Source organism: Sinohyriopsis cumingii, chromosome 9 (genome assembly GCF_028554795.1).
Source record: "Sinohyriopsis cumingii isolate HCF-2022 chromosome 9, ASM2855479v2, whole genome shotgun sequence".
Lineage (NCBI taxonomy): Eukaryota > Metazoa > Mollusca > Bivalvia > Unionida > Unionidae > Sinohyriopsis > Sinohyriopsis cumingii.
Genome location: NC_142969.1, coordinates 72,180,956 through 72,207,719, shown reverse-complemented (window position 1 = coordinate 72,207,719; position 26,764 = coordinate 72,180,956). Strand labels below are relative to the sequence as shown.

The 26,764-nt window shown below is 38.1% G+C and overlaps 1 protein-coding gene across 2 annotated transcripts; it reads left to right on the top strand.

Annotated features, from left to right (window-relative positions):
- On the top strand, positions 1-26,367 carry LOC149792012 (transient receptor potential cation channel subfamily V member 3-like). Of its 2 annotated transcripts, none has more exons than XM_089970505.1 (4): positions 1-105; positions 17,799-17,845; positions 19,001-19,909; positions 20,528-26,367. In XM_089970505.1, the coding sequence occupies exons 3-4, from the start codon at positions 19,040-19,042 to the stop codon at positions 21,998-22,000; spliced, it is 2,343 nt and encodes a 780-aa protein (XP_089826631.1). In that variant the 5' UTR covers positions 1-105; positions 17,799-17,845; positions 19,001-19,039; the 3' UTR covers positions 22,001-26,367. The 2 variants fall into 2 exon arrangements, with proteins under 2 accessions (XP_089826631.1, XP_089826632.1); XM_089970506.1 differs by having other exon boundaries at positions 17,799-17,882.
- Positions 26,368-26,764: the final 397 nt, after the last annotated feature.

Here is a 26,764-nt window from a genome sequence, read left to right as displayed (position 1 = left end):
GCACTACCTACCACTTGCATTCTACCAACGGACGTTCACGGTTACGGGAGACTCCAATTTTCCACCATTCTCGAGCAAGATTTAAGAAAGCATTGGATGTAAACGGTAGGTGACAATTATGATGTTACGTTTTTCCTTTTTATTTATTTTCCCTCTACTTGCTTTCTGTTTGTGTTCCTTTTTCCGTCCGCCTTATCTTTTTTAAATCTACCAATCCGATCATGCATCGTTAAAACTGGGAATATTTCAAACATTCCTATTTTTTTAATTATTTCTTCTTAATTATTTTGTACCTTTATTAATTTCATAAATTGATTATTTATATTCTATTGCTATCTGGCATCAGTACTTTGCAAATTAATGTTTTATTTTTTTATTCTCTTCGTCGCTTCCATGTATTTTATGTATATTTTGTATTTGCCTCTGAAATACGTATATCTTATTATATCCTGATAATCTCAATATCTAAGCGTCTAACCGTCAAATGAAGGAACATTTACCCAAACGCAGCATACACGAATGAAAGCATTCATGGACGGTCACTCTCTTATAATATTAACTTCGCAATTATCTCTATATTTCTTTCTCTCAAATCAATCTTAATATTGAATTGAATCAGTTCGTATTTGACTATTCACTTAAACACACATAACATTAATGACAAGACCGTATAGGGTATAGTTATGATATCACGGGGCGGAATAGTAGCACACGTTAATGCATGCAATATTTTTCTGTGTTTCCAACAAACAGGTTATTGGTAAATTATAACGTTATTTTCGAATGTATTCACGTTTTAGAAGTATATATATATATATATATATATATATATATATATATATATATATATATATATATATATATATATATATATAAAGTATTACAAAGCCTTCATTATAAATCATTGCATAGGCATGAAGTATGATTTTTTAAAGAAACAAAATGATTATTATTTATCAAAACAACTTTACCCGTCTATGCGGGCTTTATTATAAGTCATTCAAGTATTACTTATTTTGTGAATTTTAAAGCCGAATTGTTACAAAGACCAGGTAACTAGTTTCGGTTTGCCTCCTTAAACCATTTTGTAAAATAAGGTAACATTATTGAAATTGGCGTGAATAACTGTGAACAGTATTGATATCACGTGCTTTCTTTGCACATGTTGAACTGTTACAAGTTTCAATTTGGAAATCACATATTCTATTTTGATCCCTTATATAGTCGGAACTCATTGCATGACATACAAAGAGGTACTGAAAAGAAACATTTAAAGATGTGACACCTTTAACAACTTAATAAAATTTACTTGTTTTTATATTTTTTAAAATGCTTTTTGTAAATCATGTTTTCTTTTTTTTTTGCTTTGAAATTTGGGGTTTTAATCTGGGAAGAGAAGGGAAAATTGTGGGCATGCGTGGATTCTAACTCTTATTGAGTACTGGGTAAGCATCATAGTAAATTTTACAGAAATCAACTATTGCAGTTGTGCTATCATAGTGGTGGTTGTCATGACGATGTCGCGGTTTGATTACGTATTAGCAGTACAGATGATAATATAGTGTGGTGCAGATGCATGTATACCAGACATGTGCGTCAGTGGTTTTCCACGTGTCTGAATAAACTAATTTTTAGTGGACATTTGAATAGCTTGCTTGTGTAATATGTTAACAAATTGCAGAGTTTACCATTCTTTCAATTCCTTGTATTTTATTTTATTCGTATCATGTTTATGTTCTTCCGAAACTGATTAAATTATGGATAAGGAATTATTCAGCTTTGAAAGCATAGTTTAGATGGTGTTTATTGCGATGACATAAACCTTTATGTAAACAGCTAAAAGATACTTTCTGATTGATACGGTGTCTTTATGTATTATCCACAATTCAGCCGGATGGCCGTCTACGACAGTTATCTTTCTTTAAAGCAATTAAAGCGATTACGTCTATCTTTTTTTAAACGCAATAATCGTTCTGGATTTATGTCAAACTAGGTTATGTCAAAGTTGACACTTCCGTAGCTAATGCTCGCAAAGAATTGCCATTGTTTAAGTTCAGTCTGACTTTACGCTTTATAAGACCTTCTCTCTTACTGCTTACCCGTTGTTGTATTATTTACTTTATTATTTCAATCCAATCGTTTTTAAAGACGTACAAGTATAATTGTATTCATATTTGAAAAAAGAAAATATTTAGTTTTAAAGTAATGTTTATTTTCCAATATAACCAACATAGTTGGATCCTGTCAAACAAATAGAAAAAGAGCAGTACATTTTATGTCAACACCTCCGAATGTGAACGCTTTAACAGTATCTTAAATGAAAATGTAATCTTTTCAGTGTGATTTTATTGGCTGGAGACTCTTGCGAAATGCATGAAAGTGCATTGAACTTTTTTATAGTCACAAATTGGTATGGAATTATACGCTTAAGCAGTTAAGGATAAGCTATAAAATGTAATCCTGCAAATACCAAAAGATCGGACAAAGCTTGTCATCATCTCCTTGTTGCCTTATCGGTTTTCTAAAGATCGAATACTCTTGTTCCCATGTTAAAGTCGTTACTTTAGATATCAAAGACGCGTATTTCTGTTAATCCAGATTATATCTCTACTTGACGGAGAGCAGATTTGGGCTTTACTAAACCTAAAATCTACTAAACAAATAAAAATAGAGCAGTACATTTTGTGTCAAAATATGTTTGGTTCCTACCTGACCCTTTACTAATAGTCTATAATTCTTCTGAACTGTTATTACGATTTTAATTCCTTGCAGTGTGAAACTGATATGACTTCCATTAAAAATTGCAAACAGAAGGCTAAATCGACTGTGTACAGTTTTTATCGTCTCTTTATTATTATTATCATTATCTCTCTTTTAAATCGATAGAAATGAGTTCTAAACGTATCCAATAACGAACATATACTGATCAGTTACAGTTTGTACATGGTTTCAATACCAATCCAGTTTATGTCAGTTTGTACCCATGTATTGTGAAATGGCTGACTTATCCGTGTTGAATTCCCTGCCCATGGTTGTTTTTAAATAATTACGAGTCTCAACGACAGGCAAACTTGATATGCTCTGGAAAGGCAAAGAAATGTCTTTAAAACAGCGTTATTTTCTAAAACATCATGTGCATTCCTATGTCAAGGTTTCAATGCTATCTTGATGAAATCAACAATGGAACAAGAAAATGAGAAAGCTAGGAGTGTTTCGTGTTTGAGTGACATGAGCAATGTAAAAGCAGAAGTTCAATAATGAGAAGTAGAACGAAGCAATAACATATATTCTAAAACTTACATTTATCCACGCTGAACGCAAAGATTAGATAATGAAATTGTAAATTTAATGAAAATGTTTCTTGAGCATATTGGAAGAAGTTTTTTCCCTTCATATATAGACGTTTATATAGCTGAATGGGAGAAATACAATATTTGCTAAGACCGTCAATCTACGATGTTCTAAGCAAGATTTATTGATGACATTTTCTTCATTTTAATTCACTCTAAAGAAGAAATTAAAGAGTTTAAAATAGTCACCCTTCATGAATTAAGATTAAAAGTAGACTTGGCAAAGAAAGTCTATTCCTTTTAGATGTAAAAAATGCAAGGGAAATAACTTATTCAAAGGGATATAATCTTGACACTAAAATATATTTTAAGAAAATTGATACTCCTCAACTGGTACCTACTAATAGTTTCTATCCACAGAATAGACACATGACTAAACTATCAAAGACTGGATAAATTGTGTTAATAAGAAACTAGCATGAAAAATTTTGTCGAAACAAAATTAATCCAATATTAGTTACCTGCATGATAATCGTTGCAATATTTATATTGTTTAAAGTTCCCTGGTTCCTGCAAATGTTAGACCTTACGAATGTGTGTGTGTATGTGTGTGTGTATGGCTCTAAAGATTTGGTATGTATCGACGTGACATTACCTACCGCATGAATTATGCCGTGATACAGGAGGCGTGGCGTTACCTACCGCCTGAATTATACAGGCATACAGAAGGCGTGACATTATCTACCGCCTGAATTATACTGGCATACAGGAGGCAAGGCATTACCTACCACCTGAATTATGCCAGTATACCAGAGTCGTGGCATACATGAGGCGTGGCATTATCTACCACCTGAATTATACCCACACACAGGTGGCGTGGCATTACCTACCACCTGAATTATAGCGGCATACAGGAGGCGTGGCATTACCTACCACCTGAATCATACCGGCATACAGGAGGCGTGTGGAACAAAAGTTATTTTGTATAGGTGTGAGTGGTTTGACTTTTCTTTCTTCTTCTTTTCAATTCTAAATTTCGGAACGTGTTTTAGGGTAAGTGTATATTTTGAAGATGAAGAATGTTATAAATATGTACACAGAGGATGAGATGAAAAATGGCTTTTTGTGGGTGGGTGTCCGTATATATATATATATATATATATATATATATATATATATATATATATATATATATATATATATATATATAACATGTGTGTGTGTTACTGAAACTTCATGTTTGTTTTTGAGAGTTTTATTAGTATGGTCCATCCGATGGGTTCATGTCTGCACATATAAGTATCTGTGTCAATGTCTGACAAGAAGGCCTGCTTATTCCAAAATGTATGTATTTATTTATAGTTTACAGCTATCTTGCATTTTTCCTGTCCTAATGTGGCTTAGTTTGGGATTCTTTATACTGCATATTCACAGATTAAAGATCTATCCCCGAAATGAGTCGATATAAAGCGCCAATAGGCCTAGAAACGCACATACATACATAGACATCAAAGCTAGTATGTACGTCTCGTATGTGTTTTAACGAAATAACATACGTTAGCTCGAGTAATAGTCAGAGCCGACAAGAGGGGGATGGGGCGACCGAGGATATATCCCCGGGGCTCGGGCAAGTAAGGGGGTCTTGGCCGAACAAAACTTTAAAAATTTTATAAGAGGAAAATTTAGTTTGAACAAGAAGTAGGAGAGGCCAGGGTGTTACGTACCCCAGTGTCCATAAACGGTATATACGGCCTGGTAATAGTGATCAGTGAATTTCTAGAAAGGCAGCATATAATAAACATGTAACAAAATTTAGCGAGTTCTTCTTTCGTTTTTCGCATGTATATTTGCTGTAGGTAGTTTCCAAAATAAGGCGACGCTCCGGTGGCCTAGTGCTTATAGCGTCAACCTAGGGTTCGCACCCCGACCGAGTCATACAAAAGACTTATAAAATTGGTACTAACAGCTGCCTCGCTAGACCCTCAGCATTAAGGGGTTAGTGTTAGGACTGGTCGGCCTGGTGTCAGGATAATGTTACTGTGGGGGACATAATGTCACATGTCTGCAGGTTGATGACATCACTATAAACTGCCACATTGCAGACATCGTAGCAATATGGCTGAAATATTATTAAAGCTACGTTAACAATCCTAATTACACACACATATACAAAAGCAGGATCAACTCGAAGTGTTCAGTGTTGCAAATACATTGAACAAATACGTAACACAGAAGAAGGTGTGCCGATTCCATAATATATTTATTTGTATACACTTCTATATTTCTATCTTACTGTTATATTCTATTCTTCCGCTAGTTATATTTATATATCGATTATACAGATTCTTCTCGGTGGGATGTTTTGGTGTGGGTGGGTTGTTTTTTGGTTGTTTTGTCTTTATGTTGGGGTTTTTTATTTTGTGGTGAATACCCTTTAAGTCCTCCACTCTATCATAAGAGAGTTCTGTACAATCGATCTATTATATTCGTTAAACATCAGCTTTCCACTCCACTACATCAAAATTATACCCCAGTTGTGCCTTTTGCAGAGTATTGTTTTATTCCTTCAAATAATTGTTGCGTCGTGGAACTGATTACGTGCTAGCAGCTACTCAGAATAATTTACTCACGGTATTGTAATCGTTGGTCATCGAAATCTTCAGCACTTGTGTGCCACAATACACAGTGGCTAGTGCAGACGTTTCCTTGCAAGACGACGACCTCTTTTCGTCACGTTTCTTATCGTTTAGGAGAAAAGGCCGTGAATGACGCTGTAATGTTCTACAACTGCAAATTATTCGGCATACACGATGCAGATGAACATGATGATTTGGAGTGCAAAGAACTTATAACTTGTTCTGATCAAATTGGGAACTACGACGAATTTAATGGAATCCTATTACCGAGGACATTGTGCTGACTTGTGGCATAGGATATTTGCCCCTACAAATGGGGAAATGGAATCGCATAGTGTATAAATAGAATAGGAGGTCCCTCGACAACGATGGCTCATTTAACTAGTTGCTGATGGAAGGGAGACGTTTGTGTTGTCGGCACTAACAAACTATGTTCTTTTATTTATTTGCCCCAAATACACGATTGACAGACGAAATAACGAACATAGCGAGAAGAAAACGCGTGCTACATCTGTGTATAAACATAATATTCCCGAGAGTGATATTATAAAACGAACTGGCGATAAATACATTGCTGAGTTTCGTAAATACATAAACATTAACGCAAATGCCGCTGAGTGTTGCCAAAATTCTCAACCCACCCAAGATCGAAGAAAAAATTTAACCCATTAAGGGCCCAAGCGAAACCCAGTCAGCTAGACAAATCTGTGTCAGTACAAGAAAATTGCTTGGAAAGTGTGAGAAATAAATAGTCCATTCAAAATGTACTTAGCAAATGCAGTAAAAAGTTTTTTATCTGGGACGTAAGAGTTCCAAACTTTCAAAGCGAAATTTCTGAATTATATTCTTCATAATGTTTCTTAATAAGGTCTTTTTGTTCTCTGTTACTTACGTTTATTCATTATAAGGAGTCTGAAGTAATTTATGCTATCTGATAGTCCCTTCATTATATATAGAAAACAATAATTTGGCATTGAAAAAAATATTGACCTTTTTCATTTATTATATATTGGATTTCCAGACTTTATGAAATTTAATTATATAATTTGACAATTACTGTGGGTGAGGTATCAAATATGAAATTCGTAATGACATCAAAGTATACCGACAACACTGTGACCTAATTGAAAACATGCTGCACTGTAAATTGTGGTTCATACACTGCAGACATAGAATTGAATAGTCCTAATATTAGTACCCCTACTCATACCTCATAGACTGTGGACATAGAATAGAAGTGATAAAATAAGTCTGAGCAATTCGATTTTATTTCACAGTCATACTGTGTGTATTGAATTAAATGCGTAGCTTTTTGTTATTGGGGGCACTGTTGAGAGTGAAAAATACATACTTTGCAAATTATAAAAATGCATATGGCTGACTTCCATATATGTACCTAAGCACATATAGAAATGTATTAAAGATACAGGTGTACGCTTCAAATTATATGATCGCTGAAAATTTAAAATCTCTATCTATGTGAATCCATAGACTCCAGTATTTGCTTCGACATTTTTTCTCTCCTTGATCTTACCAAACAATTCATGAAAGGCCTTTGGAACAGAAACAAAGTATCTCGTGGAAGAACTCTTCCTTTCGTAAACACGGCACTCAACTTTTGTTATTTTTCCTCTGGCTACAAATGTTCTAAATTTTCATAAGAGGGTTCGATCTTCCGATATACGATAAATATGATCACGTTTTTAAAAAAGCGCCTCGCTGGCTTTCTGTTTTTAAACACGAGTGCCTCATTGGTAGCGTTACCTCCTTCAGAGTCGTCGTCTAGCACAATCACCGTGTCCTCGTACTCCAATCCGACCTGCTGAAAACGTACGCATGTTGACAGACCTACGCAGGGCTCAGTCTCCTCATAAGTGTGTTCGGGTGACCAAATTGTCCATATAGTCGTAATCACTTTTATGAGCCTCGTCGCCTTCATTGTGAACAAATCGTCGTCATTTGACATAGCCCGTTCTCACGATGGCATCTACGAGGCTTGGGTGTAATTCGTGTATGATATCGTGCACCATGACTTCGATAGTTTTGACTAACTGAGCTGACTCTCTATCGTTACAAAAGACTCTTCCAACGATGATTATCCGTGTTCCTCACCTCATTCAACTCCGCATTCACTCTCTTGGCCTGATTAAACACGTGCCGTTTGTTGTAAGCGTACGACGCAGTCTCTCTATAAGCATCGTCGACAACTGGTACAGCTCCATAGCGATGCGTACGATTTCGGCCATGATCGATACAAGATCATCCAGAGCAAAATTCTTAAAATACCTCAAGCCAAGATTGGGGGGTGGGGTGTCTTCTGTGAGTGCCGTAAAATAATTACAGAAAATTTCATGTACGTACTTGAGACTGCAATGAAAAATTCGAGCACTATAGACCCTGTCTTGGCTGTACCGGTATATAAGGCATTCGAGGCATCATCAGGTTTTAAAGCGTCGAGTCTCCACGTCAGTATTCTTTCGCTGCCACTATTTCGTCCTGGCACCTTATATTTTCAGATCCCAACAGCTTCGGTAAGTTGTATCTAAAATTAGAAGCAACGCCGTTGAATGTCAAATCGCTACCAATTCCACGGGCCACCACAAGATTTGTCGAAAATATCAGATAAGCCTTGACAAGTATTCAGACGACGCTGAAACGAAGATGCCTGAGTGATTATCTGTCTGTTCAGAGATTTGGAACATATCCCACATTGTTTCTTCATACGGTATTGTGACTTGGTAGTTGGCTGTGGGTGGACAATCCGTCACAACCACCTTAGCTGCCTCAACTATAGTGATCGTCCCTGTTAGGATTCAACATCTTGCGGATAACATAGCGTTTCCAAGGTTGAAATTGCCGGGGTCTGTGTGGGCGTCAGGCTCCCCACACCTACAGAAATACCGTATACGGCTTGCTCCTCTGATCGCTTCTGTCAACTAAAATTCAGCTCCTGGCCTTCACGAGTGGCTTAGCTTCTAAGTCTGGCGAACCATATTTCTACTAACAGAAGAAGAGGTGACGGCGGGCCACTGGCGCCGTAAAAGGATTCGCTTTGGGTAGATGGAACTCTGGATGGTAGCTCATCTAGGGAAAGTTAAACACCGATTCCACACCATCGCTACCTTGCGCTGCCTTGCGGTTATACCCAGTCACGGGAAAGACTAAGGGGGCAAACTCCGACAGAAATTACGGAGTCGGAGTCCCTTAGGCAGTCTGACATAGGTTTCAACGTCTTTCCGGCAACTCCACCGTAGGTGCCAAGTTGTATCGGTCCTCTTAGTTCCCTTTGGTCAACCAGCTGCGTGATGTGGGGGATTCTGCTGAATGGGCAACAGCTGCGTCTCTATACCAACTTGCCTAGGCCTCGTGAATCTATTGAAGAGGACAATTCAGCGTCGTTGTAAGGGTACGGCATAACAAGGAAAGCATTAGTTTTACATGTTCTAATTAGAAACTCAATTGGTGTTGAGCTTAGCGTCATGGGTTGCTTCCGACGGTGGAAGAGATCACCATGTCTCACTTGACAGCTACCACCCGCCTCAAGCTGTCCAGCCCACATTCATTAAGGTGCTGCCCAACCATGGCAGAACCATCTCGACAAGTGGGCTATAGACTCTGCACCAGGCAAGACTCAGACAAGAAAAAGGAAGACTCAAGTTCTTTGTTTTGCAAGTTGAAACTGTCGTCATTTACAGATAACTTTCCCGACTGAGCGCCTTCATGCGACCCGACTGGACGACCGCGAAACCATCAGAGAGACCAACTAAGCCTTCTTTTGGCAATGGAAGCGCTCCGACGAACTTAGGCAGCAAGGTGTCTGCTTTGCTGTAAAGAACACGATAGATTCCTTCAGTGAGCCTCTGTAATCAGGCCGTGAGAGAATCCTTACCCTCCGACTGTCAACATCCTCAGGCCCATCAAATATCTTAAGCATGTACGCCCCAAACCTCTGCTCCACCCACGTGGAAAGAAAGATCTATGGGGCTCTGGGTCAAGTAATATCCAGTATCCCCAACACTGATTGCGTCTACCTACTAGGAAATTTCAATGCTAGAGTGAGAACTGACAAGAGGATTGGTCGACCTGTCTCGGCTCTCATAAAATGGGTAAGATGAACGAGAATGATCAGGAACTGCTTGAGATGTGCCGCTCCCACAGCCTATGTATGACAAACACTTTCTTCAAATGCAAGGAGATCCATCAAGTGTCATGGAGACACCCACGTTCCCACCAATGGGACCAGCTATATCTCGTCAGCACCAGGTGTGCGGGACTGGCCAGTGCCCATCTCTTTCTCAGCTAGCACTGTGCCGACTACAACACGGACCACTGGAGACCTGATGTGCAAGCAACCCATAAAAACACAGCAATTCAGCACTAAACTGTAGGAGGCTTTCACCAAAGTGACACCTCATGACACCATAGACTCCAAGAGGCCCCACCTTCACTTACGTTATGTACAATTCATCCCCCACTGCTAACGGGGAAGAAGGAGCACAAAACTGTCGACCTGTAATAGGAAAACTGGGAGGATATGAAGCTCGTGATTGAGGCGAAGAGGAAACTCCTCCTGGCATTGAAGGCTGCACGTAATCTTAGTATTCTACAAACCCTAAGGACTTCAAGGAACAACACTCAGCATACCGCGCGCCACTGCGGCAACACCTACTGACTGAACATCTTCACCAGTATACAGGCAGTTGCCAACACCGGGAATGCAAAAGCATGTACGAGGGTAAGAAGGCGACCCATCCACCCCCTCAAAGACCGTTCCCTTCAAGTCCAAAACGGGCAAAGTCATCACAAACCATGGGAAACAGATGAAGCGACGAGTTGAGCATTATTTCGAGTTGTATGCAACCCAAAACGTTGTCACCGAACTGCCCTGGACGCCATCCCATACGTGTTAGACGTGGAGGAAAAATAGACACCGCCTACCCTGGAAGACCCCAGAAAAGCCATCCTTCGACAAGCAGCGTCGGAAAGTCTTTTGCTCGCATTGGCACACTTGCATAACCTTGCCTGATTCCCAATGGCTTTCGTGTCGGTCCGTCAGCTGTAGACATGGTCATATCGCTACGACAGCTGCAGAGGAAGTGTCGTGAGTAGCATCCACCCCTCTACATCGCCTTTACAGACCTGACCAAGGCGTTTGACCCTGTCAGTTGGAGCGCATTCTTCGTGCTCCAGCAAAATATGTGCTGCCCCACACGACTGTTCGCTTTCGTCACTTAGTTCCAGGAGAACATGCACAGTACAGTGTGCTTCAATGGCACAATATCTGAGGCCTTCCCAGTCATCAGCGGAGTGAAGCAAGGCTGCATCCTTGCGTCGTTGTTATTTGCCATCTTCTTCTCTATGCCCTTCCAGTACGCCTTCAAGGACTTCAGCGAGGGAATATACATCCATACCAGGGCTGACGCCCTTCTCCTTCCTAAGACTAAAGTCACAGAGGTTCTCATCGTCGCCTTGATATCACATACGGAAGATGGTATACAACAGCTGGTATGCCGCCTCTCCCACGCCTGTAAGGTGTATGGTCTGATCATCAATCTGAAGAAGACAACCGTCATGACGGAGGACGCAGAATCGATGGGTACGACCTGAAATTTGTTGAGAATTTAACATACATCTGGTCCACCATCACCAGCTCGCTCTCCATTGATTTTGAGGAGAACGGCATGATTGCCAACTCATCGGCAGTTATGGCACGACTGAACAACAGGGTTTGTAACAACCCCAACCTCAATGAGGGGACCACACTGAGAGTCTGTCAAGCCTGTGTACTAAATACACTCCTCTACATCAGTGATTTATCGACCAAACTCAGCTTCCACCTGCGATGCCTGCGAAACATTCTGCACATCCAATGGCAGGTCAAGTGCTCAACACAGAAGTTCTGGAACTCGCCTTGGCTGGCACGACTACGTCAAGAGAATGTACCCATGGCGCTTTCCCAAGGACCTGCTATATGGCTAGCAGAAGGTGCACGACTGATTGGACGGCCTCATCTGCGTTACAATATCTGCACTAAGACATGAAGGCGGCAAATATCAACGTCAGTGACTGGGGAATCTGTACTGACGACATTTCCAACTGGCGCCTAGCTGTCAAACATTGCGTTCAGAAATCAGAGAAGTGAGAAACACAAGCCTGGCTGCAAAGAGAGGAAACAGCCTCAACAAGCACCTACAGAACGTACAACAGAGACTGTCACTGTAGAGTCGGACTCTTCAGTCTCTCGCGAAGGTGCAGATAGACCAAACAACCGGAAGCGCCTCCATCGACTCCCGAAGACGGACGGATGCCGGCAAAAAGAAAGAGAAAGTGTTTCCCAAAGAGTTGAACTGGCCATTAAAAATCCTATGCGTCTTCTCGGTGTTGTTACTAGTGGTGGAAAGTCCATATAACTGTTGGTTTTGCATCGTGGCAGTTCGGTAGCGAACAATTTGACTACCGTTGACATTCATCAGATGATAGCAAATGTAGTTATTGATGAGAAATCAATGTACAGTTTGAATTGCAAATGCCACTATCATCTCGACCAAGTCAGATAGAACGATCGAAAGTGCCAAAATGAAAGGCCATAGTTGCTCTCGTATTAAGCTTGCTGTGCACTCCCACATTCGCAGCACAAATGCACAAATAATATTTATCTGACTCAATCGTACTAAGTTGTGCCAAAATACATCCTACACGGGATGATATGTCTTGCTTTCAGGGCTGGATAATCGAGACGTCGACGCCATCGCTAGAGACCATTTCTGTGGCATCTCTGCCTCCCAATTCAAGGACTGCTAAACCGCAGCAAAGTGGAACTCCAAAGAGGATTTTAAGACTTTTCATGCCGTTCCGGCTTGCCCTCGCTAAGGCTTTGACGAATTTTACCTGCCCGATTCGTATAACTAATTCGTTTGAAAAGATCACCACGTGTCATAGCGAGGATGTCCTCAAAAATGTATCGGTTACCATGGGTTGCCGCGCTTAAATAAAAAACAATCCCGATCTCTCCCGGCGGGTACAATATCACCGACATCGACGTGAAGATCTCGGCATATAACCTCCAAATGAGACGTCATGGCCAACATTAAACTCAAACCTAATTACTTTACCCTACTGACTCGCGTCATGGGTGTTAGTGCGGGGCCGACTCTTGACTCAAAATGGGTGTACGAAGGAAATCTGCCCGTCAATATCGCCGATGACAACAACCTCATCACCAACATCTCGATTGCGCAGGGACCATTTTCTTCCGTAGGCTCAGCCTCCACTATGATTTATTCCACATCGATTAACGTGCCTCCAGGCTCATTCTTGAATCTTCGTCCGAATCCTTTCTTTTACTATCCCATCACCAACACTTACACGATCTCAGAAAACACCATGTGTCTAAAACATCAATCCGGAAATACTGTCGATGACAATAACGAAACAATAGCCTATTATCTACATGTGAGACGCAGAAATGCCTTAAAAGTGATAGCAGATTAAATATACTATGAGACATTCACTTGTACATCGGCGGAAATAAGGTCGGTTGAATTTTATCAACGCTGTTTTTTCCGTACAAGCAGCTCTTCCAGGGACTGCCACAAATGCCGCTCACGTACCATTAAAGGTCAACCGAAGTTGTACCCACCGGAGTTACCTCTACGGCGGTGAGGGAAGTAGGATGAAAAATAGCCAGCAAACACATCCCGGTGACCACTCAGTAATCGACGTCGTCAGCAATGACCGCATATATGTTCAGGTAGGCTTAACAGGTTCTTTAAGAAAACAGCGTGGATCAGCAGCGATAGATTGGAAAAATTGTACAGGACCTCGAAAGAATGGTGTGCAAAGTACATTGAGTTCACCTTTGCGTGTCATTATATCCTGGTATGGCTTCAAAAGATTATGGTAATTTTTTATAACAGTAATATATCATATCATCGTGTATTCGAGATTAAACCCAGAGTATCGTCGTTTAAACTCTGATACCCCCGTGGATGATTCCAGCATCGAGTACCCAGACGCACCTTCTTTCCCATAAGGCTTTTCTGGAAATCCACGTATATTACAAACTAACAAAACTACTAGCGTGTTGTGTGGCCAATGTACGGGTCACGCTCCAAAATAACAGGTGGACGTTATTCAAGTATTTGCAGTACCAACTGAACAATAAGACAAAGGAAGAAATCGTTGGCTACCCGAAGTCAGTACCATCCTGTACTTTATCATATACAGCGATGACTACATGTTATCGTGCGCTATTAACATGTGATGGTTCAGAGATACCACCAAGGGATCATCAGTCAACAAAGACTTTTGCACGGGTGCAATTCCAGTGAATGCCTCTGCACGGACAGAGGCATAGGCTGCTAACGTTATCATACACAGACAAGCCGTTGCATGAGCAGATGCGTATCTTTTAGGTGACATGACAGCCAACGCTGCAGGATCTGCTGTGTTGAGAAATTATATCTTCTCTACGCTGGTACAAGCACGAAACTCTACCTAAAACGTGGGATTCGCAGCTCAACGAACTCTAACCGATGCCAGTCAGGAGATTTTCAAGACATTTGAATTCTGCATTCTCTCTTCAGAATCTTCCTCGTATGTCGAGATATTCGTATCAAGATCAAATATGTCAAACAAACGCTGCTGCTGAAAGAGACTTACCCGCTCAATACGTGCACAACTCAATGGGAATCGAGGATGGACAATTCAACATGATGTGGTTGTCCTTGTGAATGCCTAAAATCACACCCTTCCCGATGCACATTCTCTGGACTTGCCCAATAGAAAAATGAATATCCTTGTATAGACAACCATGCCCAGGACAAAAGCCATCTCACCGAAACGAAGATGATTTATTTGCCACCGCTATTGTTCCCTCCATCAAAACCATTGCTATTGACTTATACTCTAACATCCTGGACCCTTAGGACTGGCTGAAGCCACGGCATTTATCACCGGAGCTACTCAAAAAGCTACCCTTGGAAACGGTGTTCGTCGAAAACGAGCTATCGTATACTCCGCCCTAGGTTACAACAATAAGAGAAAACGAAAAAATGATTACTGTTCATATAATGTCATCATGTCGTACGTTCCAGTCGAAGTAACGCTGTCTCCACAGCATAAAAAAGTATCGCTGTCGCTGCCAATCATAAAAAAACCTGCTTCTATCCGCTTGAAAGTCTCAGCATTCCTCGGATTTGGTCTGCTGATGCTGACCAAGCGGCAATCAACTTCCGTGGCTAAACATAAAACAGCTCGGAAAGGATACATTCTGGACTAATCCGCGGTACAATTGTCCACACGGGGAGAATTTATCACACCTCTGCTCACAGACATCGCTGCAACTTCCTGCCAGGATTGATTGGCATCAGGAAAGGAATCGAACTGCCAGGCACCACCAGAGGCAAAGACATAAGAAAAATAGGTCTTCAACAAGTTCGATTGAGAACATCTCTTAGCCTCTCCTTCTTTATGTGGGGTCTCTTCTAAAGATCAGCCTGTGTATGGTACTGCGTTGATTAAATCCAACAAGACAGGAGGGACAACCTCCCGTTAAAGTTGTTTTTCAAATTTCAAAATAATATCCACTCCTCATATAGTCATCATGATCGTGTGGTGTATCAAGTGTAAAGCCAAAACGGAGGGTGTCGACCCTTTCGAGATTGTCACCAAAAATAATAGACACGTGATCAAGTCGAGTTGTAGCATGTGTGCTTCAAAACAAAAAAGAACACATCATCACCGGTAAAGCTCAGTGCCATGGATTTGTATACGACATGCACCATTACAGGCACTGCGAGATCGAAACATGTGCGAGGAAGACTGTAAAGTATGTGGACATCAGCAAATTCTCGGAAGCACTATGGATGTCATTGCTGTCATCGGAAAACTTCCTAGACCTCGTGGTGGAAGGACGTTGCCAAGACATAAATATACAGGGCCATGGAAACCCTTAAAACAACTTGATGAACACGATCAGCTGCTGCCAGGTCAGCAATTCTGCAACGATGTCAATTGCATCGCGATATCTATTACCGAGATCATCCCAGCACTAAAGAAAAATGCGATTGGGTCACGCTGAGGGACGTATAAACACTCAAGCCAAAGCATTTCAGAGAACATGCAGACCGAGCTCTCGTCAGAGGCATCATTGGCTCTAAACATAAGTTGGGAATAGGTGTAAAGGAAGCAGAAGATCTGCATAAATCAACAGGCAAAAGGTTTCCACAACGTAGAGTAATCGACGTGGACGTAGACAAGATATGGTCAGAAGATCTCGTTGGTGTGAGACTATATCGTGTACAACACACGTTTCCATATGTCATGACAGTCATCGACATCTTTAGTAAATATGCTTGAGTTATTCCTCTCAATAAAGGAATTTCCATTGTAGAAACACTGTATTGTATAAAATCATAGCTACATGAAAGCCTCATAAACTCTGAGCAGATCACAGAAGTGTATTTTATAACAAAACCGTTTCAGAGTGGCTTAAAAAACCCAGCACCTTGTATAGCACTCATTATCCTCTCAAGAAACTATGTCGAAGAAATATTTAACATAATTTTCAAAAATCACATGTGGGAAAGATTCACCAGCGGTAATAATAACCGACAATTAGATTTCCTTCCAGACATTGTTGACAACTACATACGTACCTGAAACGTATTATGTAATCTTAAATAACATCAATGAGCGTGATAGACAGTTGCGGAGGAGGGTGCTATCAGGAAGATTTGAAATAGCAACACAAGTTTCCAAAGCAAATGAAAAATTTGCCAAAGTAAAATTATTTTTATTTGTTTATAACATTGCTGTAATGTTTTCAAATGTGCTTGCAAACATAATATATTTTTCTGTGTTTTTACATTTTAAATTTATGTGTGGGGCTGCCAAAGGAAGGATCCGGCCCGGGTGCCAAGTAGGTATGCCTCTGATATATAGTGTACTATGAACTGAATAGTATAATATTTAGCATTATTTGACATGTATTATTATTAGCAGTAGGAGTATGCTACCAATACACAATATTTTATTTAGCATTTCGCTATTTAGCAGCAATCAATAAAAATCTACAACTGTACACATGCGCACCTCTCTCTCTCCTCTTTCTCTCTCTCTCTCGCTCGCAAAATCTTGCATCACAGAAACGGCTCCTACATATAATTACTCAGTTGAAGCCTTCTTGTAATTATCAATTGATGGATTAATCGGTTGCTCAAACTCACAGAAATCAGAAGACATTCGACTTTTGTTTGCGATCTTCTGTGATTAGTGAATGAAATGGAGCTTCCCGGTGTTATTGTTTGTATCACCTGGAACTTTAATTCGACTTTCCTCTGGCCTTCTTCACCCAATATGTTATATTCAGACAATAATGTTGAGGTGAAGGATCACAGTCTATTGCATATAAGAAGTTGGAATTCACCAACACAAAGCCTGATTCATCAGACAGAAAACTCATATCAACGTAGAAGTCGCGTAATACATCGTTGACATCTGCTCCATTCTTGATGAATCGGACTTTCTCCAAATTGCTGCGACTGCGACAGGTGTCTGATGGTTGTACTTGTAATACAGATGTTGATAAGTATGTGTCATTTCATTCTTTCACAAACAGTATGTGACTTTCAATTAATATTAAGACTTTTTGTATAGGAACATTGTAATTGGTTTTATTGTTGCTATCACGTTAATACATGGATGCATGTTGTGAGATTTGTTAAGTGATGTGTCTAGTAGTGCAAATGACAAGTACTTGGTCAAATTAGATCAACGCTGAGGTTTCTCCAGAGTGTAAGCGGTTTGAAGACATAACGATTACAATACTTGCAATTTGTCTTAAACTAACTCAGTTTCCTATTGATTTCAGGCAGATGTGACTCTATGTAACAACGATTAAGTCTGTCAAGCCTGCAGGTAATCAGCTACCTTATTCATCGAGCTCACTTTGGTGGTAAATTCAATTTGTTTTTATATGCATTTGACTCAGACCCCACACCCCAATATCACAGATGGGGTGGGAAGGGTCAGAGGAGACTCGGACTACTAAACCGTGAGGGGTATCCATAGTGCATTATACCTCCTGTAGGGTTAAAACCACCTTGCTTTCGAATCCGACATGTTGGCACCTTTTAGATTCACTGCAGAAAGAATTAAAATCAAAATGTAACGTTTAGGCATTGATTCAGGTAAAATACCTTAACATATCCAATCCATTGCTCATCAAACAAAATAAGTTCAATTTGCATACATTGCTAAAATGCTCCATTGACCATGGAAGACACTGCTTTGAGAAGAATCACATCGTCGCTGACCGCGGATGACAGGCGACCGCTGATTGCATGACGTTTATATGGGAAATTTGTTAATGTTTTCACCAAGTGACTGCTGAACTCAGGTTACCATTACGACAGAATTGACTATATATATATATATATATATATATATATATATATATATATATATATATATATATATATATATATATATATATACATTTAATTAATTATCAAGACATATTAAGTAGAAAAATATCAACAAACTTGTTGAAGCAAACTTGTTGTTCAAATCTTTTTCCATATATCGTTGCCAAAAGTTCTATTCGATCCCCAAATCATGTCCATGCTTCTTTGTTTACATTTTTGCGGGGTTAATATTTCTATGCAGCATTTTTATGTATTTTTCTAACCTACCTTGTCTAACAGTTTCAGGTTTCTAAATGGGTCTACAGTATGTAGGTGCAATCTTCCATATTTGGAAACCTTACATCCATTCAATTATGTTCGTACATATTTAAAATGAAGTCACCCATATGATCAAAAACTAAGAAAATTTATTGATTTGGGGTAACAAATATTATTGTTACAACGAAAATCACTAAATTATTATTTACCGATTAGAATGCTAGCTACATGAACTTTATCTGCAAGGGAAAATAATCTCGAAGTCCTTGATTAAATTGGTTACATGTTTACGAATTCATAATAAGCCAAAATTATTCGAACACTGTCCAGCCGATATTTACGATACATTGTTTATGTTCTCGTGTATCTATAACATGATATTTTGCAGAAAGTGCCAAAGTAGAAGAAAAGATACCACTTTAGCACGATGTCCCACAGCTTTCCAATAAGTAAAGACAGAGAAGTTAAACTCTATGAAACCATTTTTGAATACATTAACAGACTGGGAAAAGTTCCAGAAGGAGAAGACGTAACAGAAAAAGATGAATCAAAGTTTAAAAGGAAACTGGGTATACTTGCAAAGTGTCCATCTTTTAAAGAAGGAAGCAAGAATCATGATTATGTGACAGTTTTGCATAAAGCGATCACCATGTTTAAATTAAGCAAAGGGAAGCAGAATGACAATAACAGGTGTGCTCAGGAGCGTGGTCATGAGCTTGCTCAGGATTGGGCTCAGGGGTGTGCTCAGGAGCGAGTTCTTCACTATATAATAACAACATACCCCAAGTTAATATATTGCAACAGGGATAATTCTCCAAACTTTTGTGGCCAAACACCACTTCACATGGCCATCGCTAAGGAAAACAAATTGCTAGTGGAAATGTTACTCAATGCTGCAAGTAATGACATGCCAGATGCAAGAGGTGTCAAAGAACTATTTTCGCAAAACGCCACAGGTTTGTGTTTCAAGAACAATGTTATGATGGGTCAATTACCTCTGTCGATTGCAGTATTAACTGACAACAAGGATATAGTGAAATTATTACTTGAACAGAAGGAAACTGACGTTTACCAACAAAACAGTGTTGGTGACAATCTTTGTCATTCTCTTCTGAATTACGTTAACATATTTCCTGATCACGAAGACAATGCAATAGAAATGATGAAATTCATCAACGAAGAGAAGAAAGACTGCTGCAAAAGGTTGCTATTGATGGTGAATGAAAATAAAGAAACACCGCTTATACTTGCTGCTAAAAATGGACAGGTTGAACTTTTCGAGTACATTATGGACGAGGTAAAAATAAAAATCCCACATAGTCTGAGTAATTTTCTTGCCATCTAAGTAACTTAATTTAAACACAAACAAGAAACTGCCGAATAACACATTAGCTACAGTATATATATACATATATTGTCATAACATACAGCCTTTTGTAATTTTTGTAATATATTGTTTCCTATATGTAAAGAGTACAGAGACAAGTATTTTTTCTCTGCACGTGCTACTTATGCAATCATTCAACAACAACAACAACAACAACAACAACAAAAACCACTATAAAAATTGCTTACCTTTGTGTTTCCGCTACTACCACTTAAGGATAGTACTTCAGTCATGAGAATAGATGGGGATTGTTGAACCTTATATGATATCTTGTTCATTGAGAGTTTAAAATAAATAGGTAAACTTTTTGTAACATAATATAAATTTGACAAACTGAAAGAAATATGCAACCTAATATGTGAAAATAATTGTTTTAAATGTTACACACACACACACATACACACACAAACATATATAAATCCGCTCACTCGTGCTATAATGAGTGATTCGACAGATCCACTCATGCTTTTCTCATCCCGACATTTCTGCCAACTTTGCTCTAAAATACATTAATCTTCTTTTCTACAGGGATATTGCACTTCGGATGACTCGTCAGGGCTTTTTGACGTGAAGCTTTACGACATGACGGATATAGATCATCAGCTGAACGAACACGACAGGCAAAAAGATAACGAAAAAATAAATGAGCATTTGAAAGACAGCGCTATAAAAGCACCACCTACTCAAAAGAAAATTAGTGCCCCATCGGTTTTTGATTTGATTTTTCATCATTCATATAAAACATCACTGAGATTCATGCAGATACGACCAATACAGTGGATGATCATCAGGAAATGGAGACTCTATCGTAAATTCCTCTACATTGGTTTGCTGATCCACCTTGCATTAATAGGTTTATTAACTGCTGCAGCTGTGGAGAGGGTGAAGAGTCAGGGAACGGTAACCATCAATCAAGGCATGGGTGCATGGTTCCCTGCTATATATGCCATCATCATGATAATAATTTCGCCTCTGTACCTATGGGTAGGGTGCTTTAGGATTGTGCAGATTTGCAGGGGACAATTTGAATTTACTCACAAACCATTTTTAAACCCATATGCAAATGCAATCTTTCACGCTCTTTTCTTTCTATTTGCACTTTGCATTATATCTGACTTTGGCGCAACATGGTCTACTCATTATAACAATATGCTTTTGATTACTGCAGTGGTTTTGGGCTGGTATCTGTTGCTTTTCTTTCTTCGAGCCAACAGCTTTTTCTGCTTTTTCACCTCCTTGATTCAAAGAATATTGTTACAAGATATGACACGCTTTGCACTTATTATAGCTCTCCAAATAGTGGCCTTTTCGACAGCAATGTTTATGCTCCTTCATAACCCTAACAGTCAGACTACTGATAGTTATAGCAGCTGGGAGGGAATGCTTATGCTGACCTTTAAAAGTTTTCTAGGCGTTGCTGATATTCCAATTTCCGATTCCAGTCAGCCTGTGTGGCTCTCAATAGTGTTTGTTGCTTTCATAATTATGACTACCATTCTCATGCTTAATGCACTAATCGCCATTCTTTCCTCCACGTGTACAGACCTTCTTCAAAACTTTACTCCTGACATGCACCTCCATCTACAGCAACTAGCGGTCATCCTTTTCTTTGAGGGGCTTTTACCGAACAAGTGTACCCACCAGTATGCCAAAAGGGTATCCAGGGAGGTTGAAGTTAGTACATACGACAGGTCTAGAAATAAGTATAGGATCATGAAAAGGCATCTGATGAGAATGGATGTCCTCGAAGATGATGTAACAGATGTCAAGTCGGAAGTAACCATTTTAGAAAAACTGGAAAAATTTTTTTCTGACAAGTACAGTGTAAACGATAAGTCATCCCAATCTTCTCTTAATGGTCAACCCAGTGGCATGCAGACATTACAGCGCAGTATGAGAAGTGCTAAAAGCACCATGGCAAAGACGGTTGAACATCTAGATGAGAAGAGGCATCTTGACATATACTATCATCCTCATGTCGGGCAACAGAAAACTATTTAAGAAGCCACAGCACCAACGGCGATTTTGCGATAAACAACGCCCATATTTCTTTCTATAAATTAGCGCCAATTAATAAAGTAACTTAGGATACAGGATAGTTTTATTTATCATAGTTGCAATCGAGTATTTCTTTCAAACAGGAACATCTTTGTTCCAAAGTAACCTGCCTGCAAGGATAAAAATTTTGAAAATGTTGTTCATAAGTTAAACATATTCGCAAATATCTTTCACTTTATGCCATTAAAACACTTGTGTGTTCATTAGTATTTTCAAGACTGGACTATTGTAACTCAATTCTGTCTGGTTCATGTCAATATCTACTCAAGAAACTTCAAACAGTTCAAAACACAGCTGCTCGGATCATACTTAAATTACCACGATCAGAGCACACCTCCGCGCTGCTCTTTACCCTCCCTACACTAGCTATCCATTCGATCCAGAATCAAACACAAAATTAGTTCTCTGTGCTACATTTCACTGTCGGACTCTAGTCCAACATATCGATTCGATCTCACCCATTTGTACACACCAGCAAGATACTTACACTCCTCTTCTGAGAATCATATACTCATTATTCTCACTATGAAAACAAAGTCATATGGACAGCATTCTTTTGCATACCAGGGCCCAGAAACGTGGAATGAATTGCCCACTGAACTTAGACACAAAGACACAGTGATCACATTCAAGAGGGCTCTCAAAACTCACTTATTTCGACTGCAAGAACAAACTTAAAGACCTAATAATGTTTCCTACCTGAAATATTCTCAGCATGTTTTTTTTTTATTTTTTAATGATTTTCTAATTTTATGGTGTTTGTTTTTGTAATAATATTATTATGTTTTTTTTGTCTTATAGGTGTTGTCTAATAATGTAAAGCGCTTAGAGCTTCTAAAGATTAGGCGCTATACAAAGTCCTCATTATTATTATTATATATATAATTCTGTTATCCATTTTAAGTCAGCATAATGAGATCTTCATGGACCTGACATTTTGTAGAGTTATGTTTGATAAAACATACGAAGATGAAGTTGAAAAAACAAATGCAAAAAATGTAAAATTGATGGGCAATGTTATAGCTATCCTGCAAAAGTGTTCATATTGCCTAATATTTGTGCTCCTATTTTGTTAGTGTTTTGTTTGCCTTGGAACCTGATACAGAGTACAAAAATTGTGAACACATCTAGATAGTTTCAACTGATTGCCTCGACACTTTGTACATGTTATGGGGAATCACTCTTCTCCCAATGTGTCAGATTACTGTCTTTTGCGGCTGAATGTAGGTTAGGACAGAATCATGCAAATTCATTTTGCCTTGTAGCTTTTAACTGACTGCTCTAAAACCTTGTGCATGATTCACATACTGAGAAATGTATTTGGCAGATTGAATTTTCTGATATTGCCCTTTTGACCTTGATGCAAAGAATTCTGTGAATGCAGCTGCTATTATTGTAGTTTTTAGAAGATTGCTGTGAAATGTAGAACATTTTATGTCTGTCGTCATCAGATATGCCTGCTGGCCAATCATTCTGCTCACACTATCTCCACAACTATTTTAAATTTGCTTGTTTGTTTGTGTTTAATTATAATTACAGATTTATCTCTAACATTGAGAAAATTGCTCATAATTCTTCTAGTTTCAATTTACTCATCATTCCTCTAGTTTCCAAATGCTCACCATTTCTCTAGTTTCCTTTACTCACCATTCCACTAATCTCTAATTGCTCACCATTCCTTTAATTTCTGGTTACAACTTGTACATTTGTATCGTGCATGCAGATGTCTGTGCTTAGTTGACATGGATACATAGAATCAGTTCACAGCTCTTCTAATCTGCAAGCAGAATTTTTATTCAAAGCAAGTAGAAAACTTTGAGATTTTTGCCAAATAAATTCATTGAAACTCCTCAAAACATATGTCAAATAAAAAATGAAATTCAAATAAAAATTCTTTTAATAAATTAACATAGATCCGACAATGCACAATCATGTGTTTGAGTAATGTTTACTTTGAAACACCACATTAACCACTTTGGGCTGGTCTTGATGGTAAGGATTGAAACCCTATGTAATTTGGTTGAGAATTCATCATGTTGAGCACAGAGCCACCATATCTACCTTCTCCGTTATTTACCACTGTTGCCACTCAGAAATATAGAGCCTGTTTCTGCCGATATGTATAATATAGTAACTATAGTAACCTATCATAGTTTCCTGTAATTATTTTCTTTTTACTGTCACTAAACACATATAATTTTTTAATATAACATCACCTTGTTTTTTGTAGTCTTTTTTATTTTGTCACATTCTATATATTTACAACTACCTGATCCTGCAAATGATGAAATATTGGCAGCATCGACAGAACCTTTCACGATGCCAACAAGTTGACAGTACATGTACAGAAGAAAATTTTAAGAACATTAGCAATCATCAATATACATGATCATCTTTGTTCAAATACTATTTGTAAAATAATAGTTTTATGTGAGAAATATACTTTCATGCCTATTAATTATTTTAACATTCATCATAATTATACCATTGATGACATCATTGGTTCTAACCAATTCAAACATATGGTTATTTGAATATGTGGTTCACCAATTATTTGCTAAAATATAGCCATCAACATCCACAATAAATTCCACACAGCATTATTTGTATAATTTAGTGTAATTCAGAGTAATTGTATAATAAAATATATAAATAAAATGTCTTCCTCCACTTTTCATACCCTTATTTCAAACACTTTAAAAATTACAAAGTCGTATTAACGTAGATAAGGTTCAGGTAAACTGAAAGTTTTCATCTATTGAAAACCATGATCTGAACTTTCTGTTAATGTTTTTATAAACACTTCCAAGAATAGAGTCAAGTTTAACAATAACAGTGGCTGTATACATTATATCTGCACTGATATTAACACTACCATGTAAACTTTATTTGAAAGAGGAAAGAAAAAATCATTTATGTTTACAAACAAATGCGCATTCATTACAAATGAATACGATAAAAACTGCATTAGTTTTTCTTGTAATAGTTATCTCAATAACACAAACAATTTTTTTAATTGGGCATATAACAGATTTAGACGAGTAAAACATTTAAACTGTGTTCCACTTCTTGGGTCATCCAACATATTTTAAGAAAAACTCTTGCTATGAAAATTTAGGGCAATTTTAATAACTAAATATCTCTGGGAATAACAGCAAACACTTTCAAATATCACATAGCTTCATGCTGAAATTGATACAACTCTTTCTGTAAATGTCAAAACGTATGCCATAACAAATGGCATATAATATGTGATCTCTATAATCGTCTTTCTGCAAACATATCTGTTAATATATTTTACCAAATATTAAAAACAAATCTTACTGGGCGGTGGATAACCTGGGTTGTATTCATGGAATACTCTAACTTTGATAGCTAACTTCTAAATAAATACAACAGTAATCATAAAAATATAACCAGTACAGAAACTTTTCAGAAAGCCATGTTATTATAATAATGCAGGAGATTTCTCTCTCTCTCTCTCTCTCTCTCTCTCTCTCTCTCTCTCTGATCCTTATATTTGTCCTGACCTACTGTTTAACATGGAAGTACGATGTTGCATCAAATGAATGATCATCAGAACTGCATCACTGTAAATCTCATTGGTGTCAAAATCACGAGATATAATTCCTGTTAAGAAACTGTAAAGATAAGAGTTGTTTAATTTTTTATTAATATGTCCAAAAATACACATCATATATTTCTTATAAATATTAAAAAATTATTTGTATTATCAGCTCTGACGAGGTTTACTGCATGATTGTAACTATATTAATTTCAATATGGTTTAATGCATAACTGTAAATATATTGATTATGATATGGTTCATCATGCTAAGCAGTCATGACACCAGCACATTGTATGCAACATCATATAGCTATGTGTAGGCAATGTTTGGTTTTAAGGATTATTAAAACAACAAAGATTCCAATTTTTGTTCATTCATTCCTTGATCATGACAATTTATGCAGCTGTAACATTCATTCTGACTTATCAGATGATGCAGTGATTAATACGATTTTATAAATATTCATATTCAACACAACCCATATAATTTTATACCATGACATACACTTTGTCTTAAATGTTGGTTGTTATATGAGATAGAAAAACGTGGACAAATCAGATTCTATCATATGCACAAGGAAACAAACTAACAACCTGAACGAGGTAACATACTTTTTTAAAGTACAACTCCACTAACACCTGGCACTTAAGACTTAACATTTCTATTCAGAAGAGTGTTTCCAATGAAAGATGAAACCAATGAAATAAAGGCATAAATAATGAGTTAAAAATAAAAGTGAGAGAAACCCTGATAGCAAATGAATTTATTATAATATTCCATTATGTTCTAGTCTCAATGGCCTAGTTTAGTTATGCCCATTTATTAGAGAACAGATGCAAGCAATGCTAGACAAGAAAACAGGTATGCTATTATTATTGCCTACTGACTCTACTGGAGTTTAACCTAGTCATAATAGCCTATTTTTTGTTCAAGCTGTTGGAATAAACAGATTTGTAGACACAGGCATTCACAAAGGGTCCAGAGAAAACAATGCTGTCTTAATTCTTCTTTGAGCTGATGTCTTCACAACCTATTCCCCATTGGCAACATAATACCTTTATAGTCCTAATACCATATCAACACTTGTGTATTTGTTTTGTTCATATATCAATGTAAACAGTCTAAAGGTAATGCGCATA

Bases quoted from the DNA above. Each gene is read 5' to 3' on its own strand.
- LOC149792012 (XM_089970505.1), top strand. From the start codon at position 19,040: ATGTCCCACAGCTTTCCAATAAGTAAAGACAGAGAAGTTAAACTCTAT. The intron at 19,910-20,527 runs GTAAAAATAAAA...TCTTTTCTACAG, and splicing joins TCGAGTACATTATGGACGAG to GGATATTGCACTTCGGATGA.